The sequence below is a fragment of the Nasonia vitripennis genome, chromosome 1 (genome assembly GCF_009193385.2).
Source record: "Nasonia vitripennis strain AsymCx chromosome 1, Nvit_psr_1.1, whole genome shotgun sequence".
NCBI lineage: Eukaryota > Metazoa > Arthropoda > Insecta > Hymenoptera > Pteromalidae > Nasonia > Nasonia vitripennis.
Genome location: NC_045757.1, coordinates 22,125,732 through 22,142,555, shown reverse-complemented (window position 1 = coordinate 22,142,555; position 16,824 = coordinate 22,125,732). Strand labels below are relative to the sequence as shown.

Below are 16,824 nucleotides of genomic sequence, written 5' to 3'. Positions count from 1 at the left end.
CTTTGAAAATGTAAAATAGAATTCGAAAAATCGTCTAAAAATTTTTATTAAAAAAAAATAGATACTTCGCCATAGAATTAAATTATTTTGACATTTATGGATAGATATTCTGCAATAATTATTATTAGAGCATGTTTTTCATAAAGTTATGACCAATACCGAAATATAATTTTAGATGCTACACCATTATTCTAGTTGTATATCTATATATTCAATTGTCTGAAACGTGTAACATATTTCATAACCAATTAATATCAGAAGTGCATAAATTTATTGTTGAGTACAATGACTTTGTAAAATCAACCGTTGATAAAATGTTAGTTATTCAAATTAAAAAGTATAAGTGAATACATTAGATTATTTATTTGGCTGGTAAACTTTTAAAATAAAAACTCAAGTTGTATAATCTTTGTAATATGAAGAAGATGGATTCGGTCACCAATGAAAATCGAGTAAATTCTTATAACTGTATCAATGTCATTCAAAAGTATTACTGTTTATTTTACCGTCATAATTAATGGTACAATTTTCGTAATTCCAGAAATCAGCCAATGAACTTATCAATCCCAAGGATAGATTGCTTAAAAACATTAAGCTTTCAGATTTAGCCAGTAAATTTGAATATGCTCTCGACAGAGTAGAAGTAATCTAAACATTTATTCTTAAATATGTGCTACTATATTATGTGATAAAGCATACGAGTTTAAACAAACATGTAGCTTGCATCCATTTTAGGAACTTGAATTACACCACTTAATTGAACCAATAAAATCAACAGCCGAAAAGCTACGACAATTAGAAGAAGTAAAGGAAAAATTGGCATGTGATTATTATGATGATTATCCATGTGCTAATAAAAATTGTTGCAATGTAAGCAAACATACCCGCACGCATTTACCTTCAATATAATTATGGATGTGCTTACAATTAAAATTCTTCACATAATTATTAAATATTTTTTATCTTCAATGATTTTATTAAATCTTCATATCCAGGCGATAAATGTCAGTCCAACTGCTAATAAAGAACCGTTAAAAGCTAATCAGACAGGAATCATTTCCTCTAAAAATGAACCAATTGGATCTTATCCATCAGACGATTCTTGCAAATGTTATAATGCCGACGGTGTTAGATCCTGCCACTGTGGTTCTGAAGAAACTGTAAAAGAATCATGCGGCAAAAAATTAATATCGACCCTTGGAAGTAAAAACATAGAAAAAACAAGAGGTGGAAAATGTAATCCGTGCAAATGTTCGCTCGATGAATCCGGGAAAAAAATGAAAACCTTGGATTGCAAATTGGCCGCAAGAGCGCGAAAACGAAGGCGATACGAAGAGCTGAGGTTGAAATCAAACGAAGCATCGCGACCACTAACTGCTGACGCGAAAATTCCAACCGTGCCGGATATAGACGATAATGAAGACGTAATTGTCGAGAGAAGAATTTCTAATTCTCGCTTTAATATACAAACAAATTTGAACAATATGAGTCTGAGCATAAATAAGGAAAACACTGTTATAAATCACAAAGCTTATATGAAAGTAAAGGAGAAAAACCAGGCAACCTTTTGCAATTTGTCCAGCGAATCTTCAACGGTAGATTAGCTATTATTTTTTTGTTTCTGTTTGATAATTGATGCATTCGTGTACATACTTTTTTAATTGTGTCTTCCAGGAAGAGTATGAATCTGATTGTTCTAGCGAAGAATTCTGTTGTGGGAAAAATTTCGTCAATGAAGCTTATAGTTCTTCTTTCAATGGTAATTTGTATTATATTTTTCCCTTTTAATATATAATCATGATGCATATATTACTCGTTTTAATTGATAAAATCTTTCTATTCTTCGAACGGAGTATTTAAAGTAGTTATTTTCAAGTAATAATATGATGCATTATTTTATTATTCATGCGTTTTTTTATAATTTATATTATTTAAAAATACTAATAATATTAAATGTCTAGAAGAACCAACTCTCAGATGTTTGGCACAAAAAGATGGATTTTGGAGGTCTGATGCAGATGTAAGTTAATATTATAATTATCAATGCCCTTTCAGACTGTTGACAAATATTACACAAAAATATTCACTTATATTTTTACTGAAAATAGTAGTGTTTTAGTAAAGGAAAATATAAGTCAAATACTTTTAGAATATGCGCAGTATTAACAAAACTGTAGGAAACTTATTGCCACAAATAAAAATATACGCGTTTGCATTTTTTTTTTAAATTGCAAGAGTTCGATGTCCAAAACTCACAAGGAAATAAATTTTCTTTTTTACAAGTCAGATAATAATATGAAAGCCTCGTAATAAAGAAACGTATTTTGTCGATGTTACAACATCATCATACCATTGCCACCACATGCCTGAATAAAAATGCGTAAAGTATATACGAGGACGCGCACGCCAAGCATCTCTTGCAGCATTTTTATTTTCGACTCGAGTCTGTCTCCGGTGACTGCGGTAAAATAGCAATTCGCAAAGAAGTTTTATGGATCTCGCGCAGCAATATACACAGCGTCGCGTCTCAACGTCAATAACCTGATTTCCAGGCGCCGCTAGTCAGAAAGTTAAAAAAAAAAATACTCATTTTTCTCATCTTCTTTCTCGGGGCAAGCATTTATGGGCTGCCACGAACCCGTGAACTATTTTCCGCCTCTCGAAGTTATGTAAGTCCTGTCTATATGCAGTGCGTCGCTTTGCAGCTCGGCTCTTGCGGTTGCGGTCGGCAAGTCGATAAGGGCGAGAACAAGAGCCCGTACTGTCCTTGCGGATGCGGCGATGTGATGGATCTGCCCGTGGATGAATGCGTGCAAAGGTAGGTCATTACGATACTTGACGGCTACGCGCCCGCCGTAGTACAGCGAATAAGCAATTAATTTTGCAGAGGCGACTTATTTGCGCTGTGCAATCAGGCACGCGTGAAAGGCTTTGACTACTTAATTAAATGAATGAGTAAAGTGTCTATGTAGTACTCGTTTTTTTATTTTGTATATATTACGTAAGTATAAAGTTTCGCGACGAAATTTCAAAAATAAGATAGGCACTTTTTTTTTATTTTGGAAAAAATTTTTTTTTTCAATGTTAAGGATATTTTCCGCTATTAAAATTTAATAAACGTTCTTGCATAAGACGTAAAACGAACGCTGTGTAAGTACAGGCACTATCCATGGGAAAGCTATTAAGTAAATGGATCAAATATAAATACCAACTGATTATAACGCGTACGAGAGCAAAAATGTTCTACTTCCTCTTAGTATATAAACCAACATATTCTTGTGTATAATTGGCAAAAAATATATTGAATGAGTTGTATAAGCGTTCGCACAATAATGAGAAAGTGATCTAATGATCCTATACAAAGTTTAATCGGACAATATTATAACAGATCTCTATGTCAGTGCGAAAACTGCGGCAAAGAAATAGCAACGAGCTGGCCTTCCGCAGGAAATACCGAAAAACCAGTCTCGTTGGATGGCTCCATTGCACGACAGCAAGTCGAGAGAGCACTGGAGATTGAAAAACTACCGAGAGATGGTTGCGTCATTCCTTACGCAGGTACGACAATGTCTCGTTGAATCCCTTTCTTTCTTTAGCTTTTATTGCAGATCGTAACTTTAAAGCGTTGATGCCTTTCCGGGATGATTGATACTTTTTTCTTGGAAGTTGTTCGTTTTATAATTTTCTAACGGTACTTGATGTAGGTACTTTTGCATCTACTGCTCTTTCGTGTTCTTGGATGTCATTAACTATTCAGAAAAGTTTCTTGGGAAAGAAAACCTATTTTGTTTGGATATTTGGATATTAAAAAAAAAATATTTTAAACTTTGAACACCTTTTTTTCTTTTTTAAATCTTATAGTCCTTTTTCATCATTTAAAATGTCTAGTCTGAAATTTCAATAATAATAATAATATTAATAACCATACCGTTAGACCAATCTTTTTTTTATTGAAATAAGATTAATGATTTTTAATCAATAATTTTTGCAACAATTTATTAAATATAATATCTACTCTCATATATTGCTTATCAAAGATATAAGAATGTATATCGAAGATTTGGAAGCTCAATGTCGTGAAAAGGATAACATCATCACAGAACTGACTCAGGCTCGAGGCTCTACACGTCCACCAACGTACATTACTTGATGGAATTACGTTTTTTTTCCAGCACTAGGTCAGTATTACTTTAAGTACGGATTAATATATTGGATAATCTAACGTGATGATCGTTTAGGAGCCAATCAATTTTTTAAATCAGTATTTATGGATTTAGGTTAAGGTTATATTGGAAGCAAATTATATTATGTTTTATAAAATAAGACTGATAGATGATGTGTTTTCATTGTAATCATATGTAAATTGTGACTGTTACACATCTAGCAATTTTGTATATTATTTTTTATTACAACTATAATTTAATATTGCAAAACCATCATATTTTTATAATTCTTCCATTTCACAATGCAAAATTAAAAGACAATAAATGTGAGTGTCTTAGTAGAATTAAGGATTGAAAGATTTTTAGCTTCTAAGTAGTATTTGAAACTGTTACAATGCCGCTACCCTAAGCGGGTCTTGGGCGTTGTCGTCCAGATCGGACGGGTGGGTGCCTATCACCACTACACAGCGCGTCCTTAGGTTGCGGATAGAGGAACAGCCCCTGAGAAAGAGGTTAGCTACGAATAAATTGAATAAGCAGCCGCGGACAGCCGATAGGCACAGGCGTGGGTGTGCTGAGCCCACACTGTCGAACGCATTCATCTAGAAACACTATGCAAGCACCACAACAACAAAAACAATTCACATTATCTCTTATCTCTCAATCTATCTCTTTCATCACACATTACAATAATGGGCAAAAATCACGCTGCCGAGAAGGATGCGGGAGCGATGACAACTGCCCCGAAAGGGGATGTGTAGAATGATTCGTCACTTGGTCTTACGCGGTAACGATGCCAGCGAAAACGCGTGCCTTGCAGGGGGGCGTTAGGATGCGAGAATGAAACCGTAGTGTGTCTGACGACGAGGTGACACTGTCCTCGTCAAAGTCGGAAAGGTCTCATACTTAGTTCTAGAGAGGTATGGGGGTTATCACCTCTAGAACGGTGGACTCACCTGTGATCGGAACAGGATCCGAAGCGCGCGGGTTTAACATAACATCATGGCTCAAAAAAATCAAATCCGAACCAAAAGGGACTTAAGGGTCGGAACTTGGAATGTTCGCAGTCTATACAGAGCAGGTGCGTTTAAAGAACTCGTAAAGGAAGCTGATAGGTACAATCTAGATTTGGTAGCAATACAGGAATCGCGGTGGCCAGATGGCGGAGTACTAGCATCGGGTAACTTCACGTACTTGTATGGGGCCAGGAGTGGGGGATCTCTAGGCACCGGATTTCTCGTAAGCAAATGCATCATACATTCGGTTAAAAGTGTCAAATCCGTCAATGATAGGCTCTCGTACATCATTATCGAAGGTGAATGGTATAGATATGTATTTATTAATGTACACTGTCCTACGGAGGACAAAGAAGAAGAAGCTAAGGATCTCTATTACGAAACTTTAGAGCAGGTAATCGACCAGTTCGCGTCTTACGACACAAGAATAGTATTAGGCGATTTCAATGATAAAATAGGTAGGGAGGAAATGTTTAGGCCTACTATAGGTAAGGAAAGCCTGCACGAAGCCAGCAATGATAACGGTATTAGGGTCATAAATTTCGCGGCGGCAAAAGATCTTATAATCAGAACTACGTGTTTTAAGCACAAGAACATACACAAGGCAACGTGGACATCGCCGGACGGGGCCACACAGAACCAAATTGATCATTTCCTCATTGAAAAAAGACGTCATACTAATGTTCTTGACGTAAGGGCTTACAGAGGGGCAGATAGCGACTCGGCCCACTTCCTAGTAGTAGCCAAATTAAGAGCTATAGACTAGTAGCGAATCAAAATAGTAAGCGAGCAAACAAGGTAGAAAGCTTCGATATTGAGAAACTACGAGATAGAACAGAGCGAATTAGGTACCAGATAGAAATTAATAACAGGTTTCAGGCACTTGAAGAAGCAAACACATCGCCGGAGGGGAATGACGAACCGACTAGCTTACGGGGGGACATCGAAAAAACGGTAAAAGAGGCCGCGAACAAAGTACGGGGTAAAAAGAAAAGCCAAAGAGCAAACCATGGTTTGACGAAGAGTGCGAACTCTGGTTTGAAAGGCGCAAAAAGGCTAAATTAGATAGCTTACAAAATAGAAGCGATAGGACCGTAGAAGAGTATTCTAACGTAAGGAAACAGGCGAGCGCGATCTACAGAAATAAGAAGCGGGAGTATCAAAAGAATCTTATTAGGAGAATAGAAACTAACAGTAAGGAAAATAACCCCGCGAAATGTACAGAGGGATTAACGCCATCAGAAAGGGTTTTAGGAGTAGAGCGCAATTGATGAAGGACGAAAACGGGGACCTCATAACAAATGACAACGAATTACTGTCGCTGTGGATAAATTATTTCGATAAATTATTAAACGTGCACGAAAATAGCGAAGAATTAGGGGACGAAATTCACACTGCTGAACCCCACGTGGAGGAACCGAGCTACCAAGAAGTAGAGGCCGCGATTAAAAAACTAAAAAACAATAAAGCCGCGGGAAATGACTCTATACCAGCTGAGTTACTCAAATATGGGGGCGTCGAGCTCACTTTCAAAATCTATAAACTAGTATGTGCCATCTGGAAAAATGAAACAATACCCGAAAATTGGAAGGAATCTATCATTATACCGATTTTTAAAAAGGGGGATAAGACAGACTGCAATAACTATAGGGGTATCTCACTTTTAGCAACGTGCTACAAAGTTCTGTCAAACGTAATACAAGCTAGACTCACTCCATTCGCGGAAGATATAGTAGGAGATTATCAGTGCGGATTTCGGCGCAACAGATCGACGAGCGATCAAATGTTTACCATAAGACAGTTGTTAGAGAAAAAGTGGGAATTTTGCGAAACCATGCACCAACTATTTATAGATTTTAAAAAAGCGTACGACTCTATTAAGCGAAGCAAAATGTAGCAAATTCTAGTACTTCTCGGTGTACTGAAAAAACTCGTGAGATTAATTCAAATATGTCTGAACGGAAGCACGGGAAAGGTCCGAGTAGGCGGTAATGTATCAGAACCCTTCATGATACGCGATGGTTTAAAACAAGGAGATGGGCTCTCTACGGTGCTGTTCAACTTAACGTTAGAGTATGCCGTTAGAAAAATGCAGGTTAGCCAGCTGGGCGCAACGCTTAATGGAACAACGCAGATACTAGGCTACGCAGATGATTTGGATATACTGGGGGATTGTAAGGAAACGGTAGCAAGAAACGCGGAAATCCTCATAAAAGCGGTGGAGTATACAGGGTTAGAAGTATGAGTGAATCAAAAACAAAGTACATAATTGTGGATAAGCTAGGCATCTGCAGAGGGGAGGAAGATCTCAGAGTTGGGAATTTTACTTTTGAAAAGGTTAGCGAATTCAGGTATCTGGGTACGACCATAAATGATAGAAACGAGATTAATGTCGAAATAAATAAGAGACTCCATTCGGGTAATGCTTGCTTCTACGCCGTGAGTAATTTACTTAAGTCGAGGCTGTTGTTAAAAACGTTAAAATAAGAATATACATGACAATACTGCCGGTGGTTCTGTACGGGTGGGCTCTCACTAAGCAGGCGGACAACCGTTTTAGGGTATTTGAAAATAAAGTCTTGCGAAAAATATACGGGCCGAAGAAAGATGAGGAAACCGGGGAATGGAGGAGACTACACAATGATGAGTTACACAATCTGTACGCATCACCAAATATTAACAGAATAATAAAATCACGCAGATTGGGATGGGCAGGGCACGTAGCGAGAATGGGAGACGACCGTACGGCAGCGCGTGTCATGAAGGGCAGGCCGATGGTAACGCGACCTCTAGGTAGACCTAGACGTAGATGGGAGGACAACGTAAAAGCGGATCTAGTAGAAATAGGACGGGTGGGTGTCGATCGGAGAGGTGCATCTTGGGTGGGGTTGACACAAGATAGGGCAGCGTGGAAGGCTTGCGTAGATGAGGCGATGAACTTTCGAGTTCCAAATGCCATGTAAAAAAAAAAAAGTAGTACTTAAAATGTTACAATTAGATTTATTTGCCGATCTTCTATTGTGATGTCAACACTTACTAATTTTCTTGTCAGTTAGTTTGAATTAATGCTCTTTTTATACAGGCCCTTTTCAGGCCTCGAGGTTTACATAGCTGAAATACATGCTTTTTGGTTGCAGGAAGCAAAAGAAGCGTCTAAAAAAACATGAATAGAATATCAGGGCATCCTTTTTCGACCAAAGTAGGTGGCTGCATTATACAATCATAACAGAAGATGTAACACTGATATAACGAGATGCTTTCGATATTCATATAGAGTATTACATTACGACGAAGTTTTTGTATTTGCTATACATGAAGTAATAGAAGATTTCGTGGCTCATCCTTTCGCTGTTATTGACACTTACTTGCTTTTGAACGACTTTGCTTTGTCTGATACAACTTCAAGTATTATATGCTTCAACTGTTCGAGAAAACTATTACTTACCGACGATTAAGTTTTATAGATTTGTGGTCACGCTTTGTTTTCTTTGATCGTAGAGAATTGTCAATGAAATAATAATAAAAAAAGTTTTCTGGTTCATTGTATTGTTTATTTGATATCATAAAAGTACACAAAGTATAAAAGTTATATACAAAATTGGTCATATTCTGCATCTTTTTACATAGTTTTATACACATGTTATATATATATATATATATATATATATATATATATATATATATATTCCAGTTTTTTATTGCTATTACAAAATGCACTGATAAATTAAAGTGACTAAGGCATTGTTTAAATTTCATTACTTTTCTAACGTAACATATATGTTAATAAAATTATTAATCGCATATACACATCTTTTTCATGTATGAATATAGCGAAAAATTATAACTATCATTTAATTTCTATAGGAAATGCGTATAATAATAGTATAAGTACGTCTAAACACTAATAAATTAAATATTCATCAGTACATTCGTAAAAAAATCATTCACGTAAGTTTATTCAACGTGAATATTTCTTGGCACAGAGAATCTCGTAAGACATTAGTTTTTGAATCTTTAAAATATTTTTATGATTTTGATATTTCTCTTTCTAATATATTTCAGTAGATTGAACATGAAAATAAACTTTTCAATTTTTTAAAATATGTATCTATATGAAGTTTGAAAAGTAAAGTAGCACAATATTTTTTTTTAATACATGTGACATCTTATATTATTGAAGATAATACCCCTTAGAAAACTTATTATATTATCTAACAAATACACTTTAATACCCTGATTTTTCACATTAAGTACATCCTTTGTATAATGGTATTGTATAGGTATTATAGTCACGGACAAAATGTGGCACGATACTAATAAAACAAAGGTCTAATCGTTGTATATCGAAACAATCGGAACATTTTAAGCAGTTAAAAAATATAGGTAAAACAACTTATAACCATCTTTAAATTTTAACACATAGAATCACCCATTGCAACTGCTGTGAACCGCGTGAACTTCTTTTCAACTAAACTGATTTAAGACGTGGTATAAAGAAGAACTTCCTTCTATCTAGCAAATCTTCGAGGCTATTAAGATCAGGTAACACGGAGGGAATTTCAAATTTAGCACTGTTAGTCTGTGGTCTTCTTGTAGTAAAATAAGGTTTTCTAGGTTTGTTTGCTTGTTGACGCGGTGTATAATAAGACTCGGTTGTGGTTGTATCTTTAGGGTAGTATGGATCAAGCTCTACATCGCTAACCGGAACTAGCTGTTTTGTTGGAATGGGAAAGATAGAAGCTTCTGTTGCTGAAAACTTGGGTCTCGGAGTAGTCGGGGCCAATCTTATTAATGGACTACTGTTGAAAGACGAGGTGGATGGCTTGTTATTTTGAATGGATCGGAGGGTTTCCACATAAGGGTAGTCGTCGTTGTGAAAATTGAAGTTGAATCTTGCGAAAGGTGTAGATTCGGGCTTCGGGAAAATTGGTGGTTTAAGGAAATTAACAGGTTTCGGCACGTGGAAGCTTGAATCTGAATCCCTTGCAAGTCCTCGCGCTTTAACCATGTCCAGCACCATTTTAGTTCTGGGACTGAAGGTCACAGGAGCGACCGATACTTTTTCAAAACTTTCATTGCCATCGCTACTTTTGAAAGCATCGAAAGAGTCTCGGTTGAATTGTGAATTGTCGTTTTTCATCGATTCAAAAGTGTCTTTTTGAAAGTATACATTATCATCTCTTACGTCTGGAGGTACTAAGAAGGAAAATTCATCTGGTTGGAAATCATCAAAAACTTTCGATATCCTAGGTGATTCCACTGGTGGTTGGAGATTTTCCGAAATGGTAGTTCTCGGAGTAGTCGATAAAGAATTTCTTGTTACGGTTTCACGAGATCTGAATGGGGAGGGTGAATCTTCTTTGTGATTTGTATGGAATGTTTTTTGGTGATGATCCGTCCTGGAGTAATCGTCATGTGAATCTCTAGAGCTGTTATGTAAATCATGTATTCTTTTAGCATTATGACTTTTCAATAATGACCTGCAATAACTTTTTGATTAATTTTCAGTCCAGTTTCCGTAATTAAAATATATACATTTTTACTGTGGGCACTGGGCTGAAAATTCCTCAACTAAGTCTTCGAGTTTTATCATAAATTTTACTAGAAAGTAAATGATCAAATGCCATAATCGTTATTAAAAATACACATATTGTTCACGACGACTTACTGTGTTTCGGTGTTTATTGATCTTCCAACTCCAGAGTCTCTATTTTTCAAAAACACACTGGAATTGAGAACGAAGGTGGGATACTTAGAGTTGGCGTTGTTCTTAGAATCGGGATTGATCCTAAAAGATCTTGCGTATCCCTTGGCGTTAGTTCCTTCCCCACGAGGTTCTACGAAAGACGACGGTGGCGCATCGTGGTTGTCATCTAAATCGATCCTAGAACGCAGGGGAGCGTTGTTGATATTCGCTTGACAATCGACAAGGTAGGCGTGATCGCAGACCATCGCGTCTTGACGAAATGCTGTGTCCTCGGGACAGTAGTGCGTGAAGTGGTTGCCATGATCGTCGCATGTGTGATATGCCCTGCAATTCGTACTTGCGTCAGCGTAGAAGCCCATCTGACGACCAGAGCAAGAGAAATCTGACGTCACCGGCGGTGGGGTTGTGTTCTGAAAATAAATAAATTATATAGTACATAAAGCTGACATTATTCATATCAAATTTATTAAAAATAAAATGGAAACGCATTTTGAGTTACAATTTGTTTGTACAAGTGGCGCCGTGATAAGTACTGTATATTGATAAAATAAAACGTTGATCATAATTTAATATACTTATTTCGCGCTTGTCGAATTGAAATTCATATTTACATCGTTGATTAGTATTCATCTGATTCCAAACTCCACGAGGGCCCAGGGCAAAATTTCCGTTTTAATACTTTTTAAATTAGATTTTTATAATGGGATTTACAAGAAAAAACTATACGTATAGATTTTAGAAGAATAAAGGTCAAGTATGAAAATCAGACAAACACTTATGAACTAACGTGAAACATAAAAATTCATAATTTATTTACGAATTATATTGGATTCCATCCAGTATGGACGCACCATTCAATATAAGACGAATCGTTATATTTATAAACTGTTCAGTGAAGGTAGTGTTACTCATCTGGCAATGATACAAAGAGTTATTTGTAATGATAGAGTTTATAACGGACATTGTTATGAAATACCAATTTAAACTTTATTTGAATTCTGGCTTATTGTTAGCCAGCTGAAAGCATGCAAAGTGGAAAAATTATTATTGCTAAACCTGGAATGTCGTGCGCAAGAAATAGAATGCTGTTTAATGGCAATTATTGTAGTCAGGGTAGAGTGTATAACAAAGGTCCTAATTACCGAGCGAAAAAGTACAATTGGATTGGCTTTCGCAATAAAACTCTTGATTGATTCCTATGGCCATGTGGAAGTTCCATTATGTTCTCTGACGAAACAGCAGATTTACGACATGCGTGTGTATAAGCGGTTTCTCATGAATCAATAAATCACTCTTTTTGTGAGGAAGTTCAGGTATAGCACGAAATTTTCAAACGATTTTGCAGGCTATTGACAACTTGTCTATTATCCCGATGTCAATTTTTTATCGCGCTATAATGTTAATATCTTTCTTAAATTTCTTTCGTGAAATTCAAATTTTAAATCGATGCGCACATTCAAAACATGTTGAGCTTCATATAATTTACCTATGCTTATTTATGTAATAAGCGCTTTTACAGTCGTTAAGAAAAAGAAGATTGACCTCAGGCGAATAGAATGTAGGCATCCTTGCGAATTCCATCTTTACTATAATATGTATACATACAGTGCTTGTAAAATGACAAATTTACATATCTTTAAGGATTTGCATGATTAAATCGGAGATCATCAATGTGCTATTGTTCAGCGAGTAAAATGTATTGCGTGCACAAGGACAAGTTTACCATTTTTTTTACTCATGAGATAAACAAAAACTGTATAAAAATAGTAAGCATATTTTGATCGATAACCGATGGAGCTGTATATAACTTTGAAAAACTCATTTATAATAATATATAGTTTAAAAGTAGCAGAGCAATCGCGAGCAATATTTTTTACAAAATGCTTTTATACGTGTATTATATTCACTACTACAGTTTCTCACTTCTGTTGAAGTATAGTGAACGGGAAAAATATCATAACATGCCAGGCTTAGTAATAGGAAAAATAAACTACGTTCTTATATTACCAACGCTTTGATATTGTCATTTAAATTGAAGACGATGCACCATGCAGTACGATGTTCTTTATCGATGTCTCGATTATGTCACATGGCCCATTGCTCTTTAACCTCTTGGAGTAGTTAAAAATTTCTTCTTTAATGCAGCGTCATTATTTAAAATACAAATTTGTTTGACTCGCTTGATTTTCGCGACGAAAGTTACATAAATCAACAAATTTTGATTTTTACATATTTTGACAGGAAGAAAAATGCAGCCTTATTACTAACAACTGGGGAGACAGCCATGAACTAATGACACTTATTTTCATAATTTTGCTATTAATGCAGCTCGTTATACTTACGTAATATTATCGCGATAGACATAAATCTTTTTATAACTGCACGGTTTTATTATTTGAATCACGAATTTTTGCCCGCAGTCGATCGCTTCGACAAGCTTGTTAAACGACCGTATAAAAATAGGTCCAATAATTTTCTTAATAGTGCGTATCGATCGTAACAGCACTTACTTAACGCTTGAAACTTTTTGCTCTGTTTCATTACACCTTATCGTAACAGTTATTTCTGTTTGCAAGTGCAGGAAAATTATTTTTCTGCATTTCACGAGGTAAAAGGGCAAAATTTGAAAACGACGGTACTTACGAAGGACTCCTGAGCGGCAGCGGCGACAGCCAGAACCATGCAGAGAATCCAAGCGGTGCCTTGCTTCATGATGTCGAGCTCCTTGGGCCGAGTTAGGACAGCAATCTGAATAACGACGTCGCAGCCCGATCGATCTCCCGCACTAGCGAGTAACAACAACGCGAGCTCTCCCGGTCGCGGGTTCGGTAGCGTGTGGCACGCGCGATCCTCTCCGGCGCGTCAGATGAGCCAGAAGTGAAAGTGAAGAAGGTCGAGTCGGAGAAGTGCTCGCGCGGGAGGATGCAATATGTATTGGCTCCTCTCGCGCTCTCCGTGCACTATGCCCTCTTCGCTCCTCTTCCTACGCCTTCGATTATAGCCGCTCTAGAGCCTGCATAATGGAAAGGGAAGGGATTTCGAAAAAAATTAGTCACGTGCACGCAGAGCGCGCAGTTGAGTAATGCGAGATCTCATTGGCACTTGTCACGTGGGACAGTAGCAGAGAACTTTTATTGTTGGGGATTTAGGGTGATTAAGGGGATTTTACAGATTTCATTAGAAGCGAAATAGTAGTGCAACATTTTTCAATGCTGCGCGCGTGTATGGATGGACATGTTTGAAAAAATGTAATCTTGTGTTCTAGCTTTGTTATGCCCGGCTCAGAAAAATGACTGCAGGTTAGTTTTTACTGCGACAAATGCAATAAACACTTCTGTATCTAAAACGTCGAAATATATGTATTGTTTCGTTTCGTGAATACATTCAAGATCAAAAAGAAATCAGCACACAAACCCTACCTATGATTAAAGCTCCTGGAATTCAAATAAATGTGCCATGCACAAGAACAGTTTCTTATCGCTTCTGGCTCCTTGACAAAAACTATCATTGGCGCGAAAAGTGTTATTGTAGGCAGACACGGGATATATTTAGCAAACGTTAATTTTCCGTCTGATGATTGCGGTGCTTTACTTTCACAAAATATGCGTTGTAAAAAGAAATTGGCGAGTAGAATACAAGGCTATAAGTATACGGTCAGTGCTACCGAGCATTAAATCGGATCTCGTGACACTTTTCTCGAAAAAATTAACAGAAAGTTTAGAGAGATAGCGCAGTCTCAATTATTTGTGATTCTATATCAGGCCGAGATATTATTATTATTTATAAAGTGCAATTCTCACATATACTGAACCTTTTGAATGAAAATTTTCAATAATTAAGTGCGCGAAAGTTGACTGCAAGAAAGTTTGGTGTATATAGGCGATTGATCAAATACTGTTAGGTTCGACATAAAGAAAAGTGCAAACTAGAAACTAGTGATATGTACGTAAGAAGGATGCATGTAATAGGTAGTAGGACATGTACGTATAGTTACATATTTCGCGTATTGGATAATTTTGAGCCGTGACGAGGCATAATATATGCAATATGTTAAATAACGTTAGTCTATACAGATTCTTGAAATAAATTATATGGGTATTATGTCGTTTATGAAAGCTCATACTAATAAAGAGAATTCTAATTTTGAATACTTACAATCCTAAATTGACAGTATGAACATCATGAAATCAAACGAAAGTCTCCCCTATTATTTGATAAAAATTCAATCTGGTCTATCAACAACGTCTCTCTTACATTTGTCCCGTATATCACGCGCTGCGTCAAGTCACAGCGCACTTGAAGAAACAGCTGCAACTTCCAAATCAAGAAACGAAAACTAGCAGCTCCAACTTGCCGTTACGCTGTCGGCGCCTCGCAAACCACACAGGCTCGTATTCAGAGGATCGAGCGCGCCTTTAGCGCAAAGTTTGAAGGTCGCGGTGCTGCAGCTGTCGTGATAACGTCTTGCGGGCGCGCGAAAACTGCGATACATGAACACAACTATTATAGCGAAAGAGAGAGACAGAGAGAGAGAGAGAGAGAGAGAGAGAGAGAGAGAGAGAGAGAGAGAGAAAGAGAGAGAGAGAGAGGCTGTCGTCGAGTGTGTATAATAGTCGCATAAGCTGCAGGAGTCGTCGCGGAACGGTTCGCTTGCGCGCGTGTACGTGAAAGGAGCGCGAGACGCACTAAAAACCGCGCTTGTTCGATTCGTCGCCCTACCCGAGCGAGGCGCTGCAGCGCGACTAGCTTTGCTGAGACGTGTATAGGTGTATAGACATCGCGAGAATGCCGTTTGATTTGAGGCTGCGCTCGATCGCGGTTAAACGTATAATGGCTGCTATATACTTTTTATCGATATTTGCGGGTGAAAACGTCTTTTATTGGGGTTTCCATTGAAAAGAGCGCTAATAATGGGAGAGTCGCGCGCTAGCGAGTGAGCGGCCTACAGCTTGCCGCATAAAAGTTTGCGAGGCAATGGGTTAACGCGCGCGCAGCGGAAAGACTTTATAATAGACTCTGCGCTGTGATGTATAGAAAGAGAGTTATGCTTCCACGTTGATCCAGTGTGAGGCCGGATCGATATCCGTTTGATTTTTAAGGCCGTTTATCCGGGATAAGCGAACAAACAATAAATACTCTGTGTATAAATTACAATTACAGGGTAACATTGTACTATAACCATGCTCACGACTTTTGATATCTTCCTTTCCAGGCTCTGATCGATATTGAATCTCTTGGTTTGAGATGATTGAAATTGTAAATTTAATCAATATATTTCTGGGGGTATTGCCATTATCTATGCGAGAAACGATGGCTTATTGTTTCGCGATACCAATTAATACTGTAGGGCTCAAATAGAGCAAGCTGGAGCAAGTTAATTCGGTGGATATTAGACGAAATAATATTTAAATCTGAACTTATATATATATATATATATATATATATATATATATATATATATATATATATAAAAGTTAAGAATAATATTACGTAGAATCAGCAATTGCCATACAGCTATATATGCTATTATTTTTCAAGCATATTTATGAGTGTAAGAGTGTATACAAAGTTTATGTACCGACGCGTCTTATTGTGACTGATAATAATTTTTTTTATATATTATATGCCTAAAATTTAACTTTACATGTACATTTCACGAATTTCAAAATTTTCACGTCCGTCATTTTCAATAATCATTGTTTGCAACACGTGCGTCAGCTTTATACTCTCGCGTGATGCCCATCAATCATTGCTGGAGCTGTGTAAAATAAAAGTTTTTTCAAACGTATATGTAGGTGACGACGTCTATATAGACGTCTAACTATCGCTACAATGCAGTATTTGTACCGGTTGTAAGTTGTCTATGTTAGTATAATATTATAGAGTTTCAAGTTTAAATTTCTATAAACTAAAACACAATTGAAGATACAGCACTAAA

At 36.8% G+C, this 16,824-nt stretch overlaps 2 protein-coding genes across 8 annotated transcripts in view; one reads left to right on the top strand and one right to left on the bottom strand.

Moving 5' to 3' along the window:
• The first annotated feature begins 222 nt into the window (after positions 1–222).
• Positions 223–16,824, top strand: part of LOC100678394 — a 25,744-nt gene continuing 9,142 nt past the window's right edge. Inside the window, exons 1-11 of one of the 6 annotated variants that reach the window (XR_004344971.1) lie at positions 223–452; positions 542–643; positions 736–870; positions 996–1,595; positions 1,675–1,759; positions 1,962–2,020; positions 2,706–2,818; positions 3,389–3,558; positions 4,038–4,178; positions 8,317–8,378; positions 8,454–8,720. Coding sequence is in view for 5 of the 6 variants with exons in the window: in XM_032600203.1 (XP_032456094.1) it covers positions 417–452; positions 542–643; positions 736–870; positions 996–1,595; positions 1,675–1,759; positions 1,962–2,020; positions 2,706–2,818; positions 3,389–3,558; positions 4,038–4,150 (1,413 nt within the window). In the remaining variant the exon portion in view is untranslated. Of the gene's footprint in view, positions 453–541; positions 644–735; positions 871–995; positions 1,596–1,674; positions 1,760–1,961; positions 2,021–2,705; positions 2,819–3,388; positions 3,559–3,704; positions 3,833–4,037; positions 4,179–8,316; positions 8,721–13,467; positions 13,491–16,824 lie in introns of those variants that run through there. The other 5 variants (XM_032600203.1, XM_031928748.2, XM_031928739.2 and 2 more) reach the window with 5 other exon arrangements.
• Positions 8,865–15,573, bottom strand: LOC100678436. 2 transcript variants are annotated; one of them, XM_016987575.2, is made up of 4 exons: positions 15,042–15,573; positions 13,530–13,899; positions 10,848–11,296; positions 8,865–10,608 (listed from the first exon to the last, which is right to left on the bottom strand). In XM_016987575.2, exons 2-4 carry the CDS (start codon positions 13,596–13,598, stop codon positions 9,648–9,650), a joined length of 1,479 nt encoding a protein of 492 aa, XP_016843064.1. In that variant the 5' UTR covers positions 13,599–13,899; positions 15,042–15,573; the 3' UTR covers positions 8,865–9,647. The 2 variants fall into 2 exon arrangements, with proteins under 2 accessions (XP_016843064.1, XP_003426112.1); XM_003426064.4 differs by lacking the exon at positions 15,042–15,573 and having other exon boundaries at positions 13,530–15,000.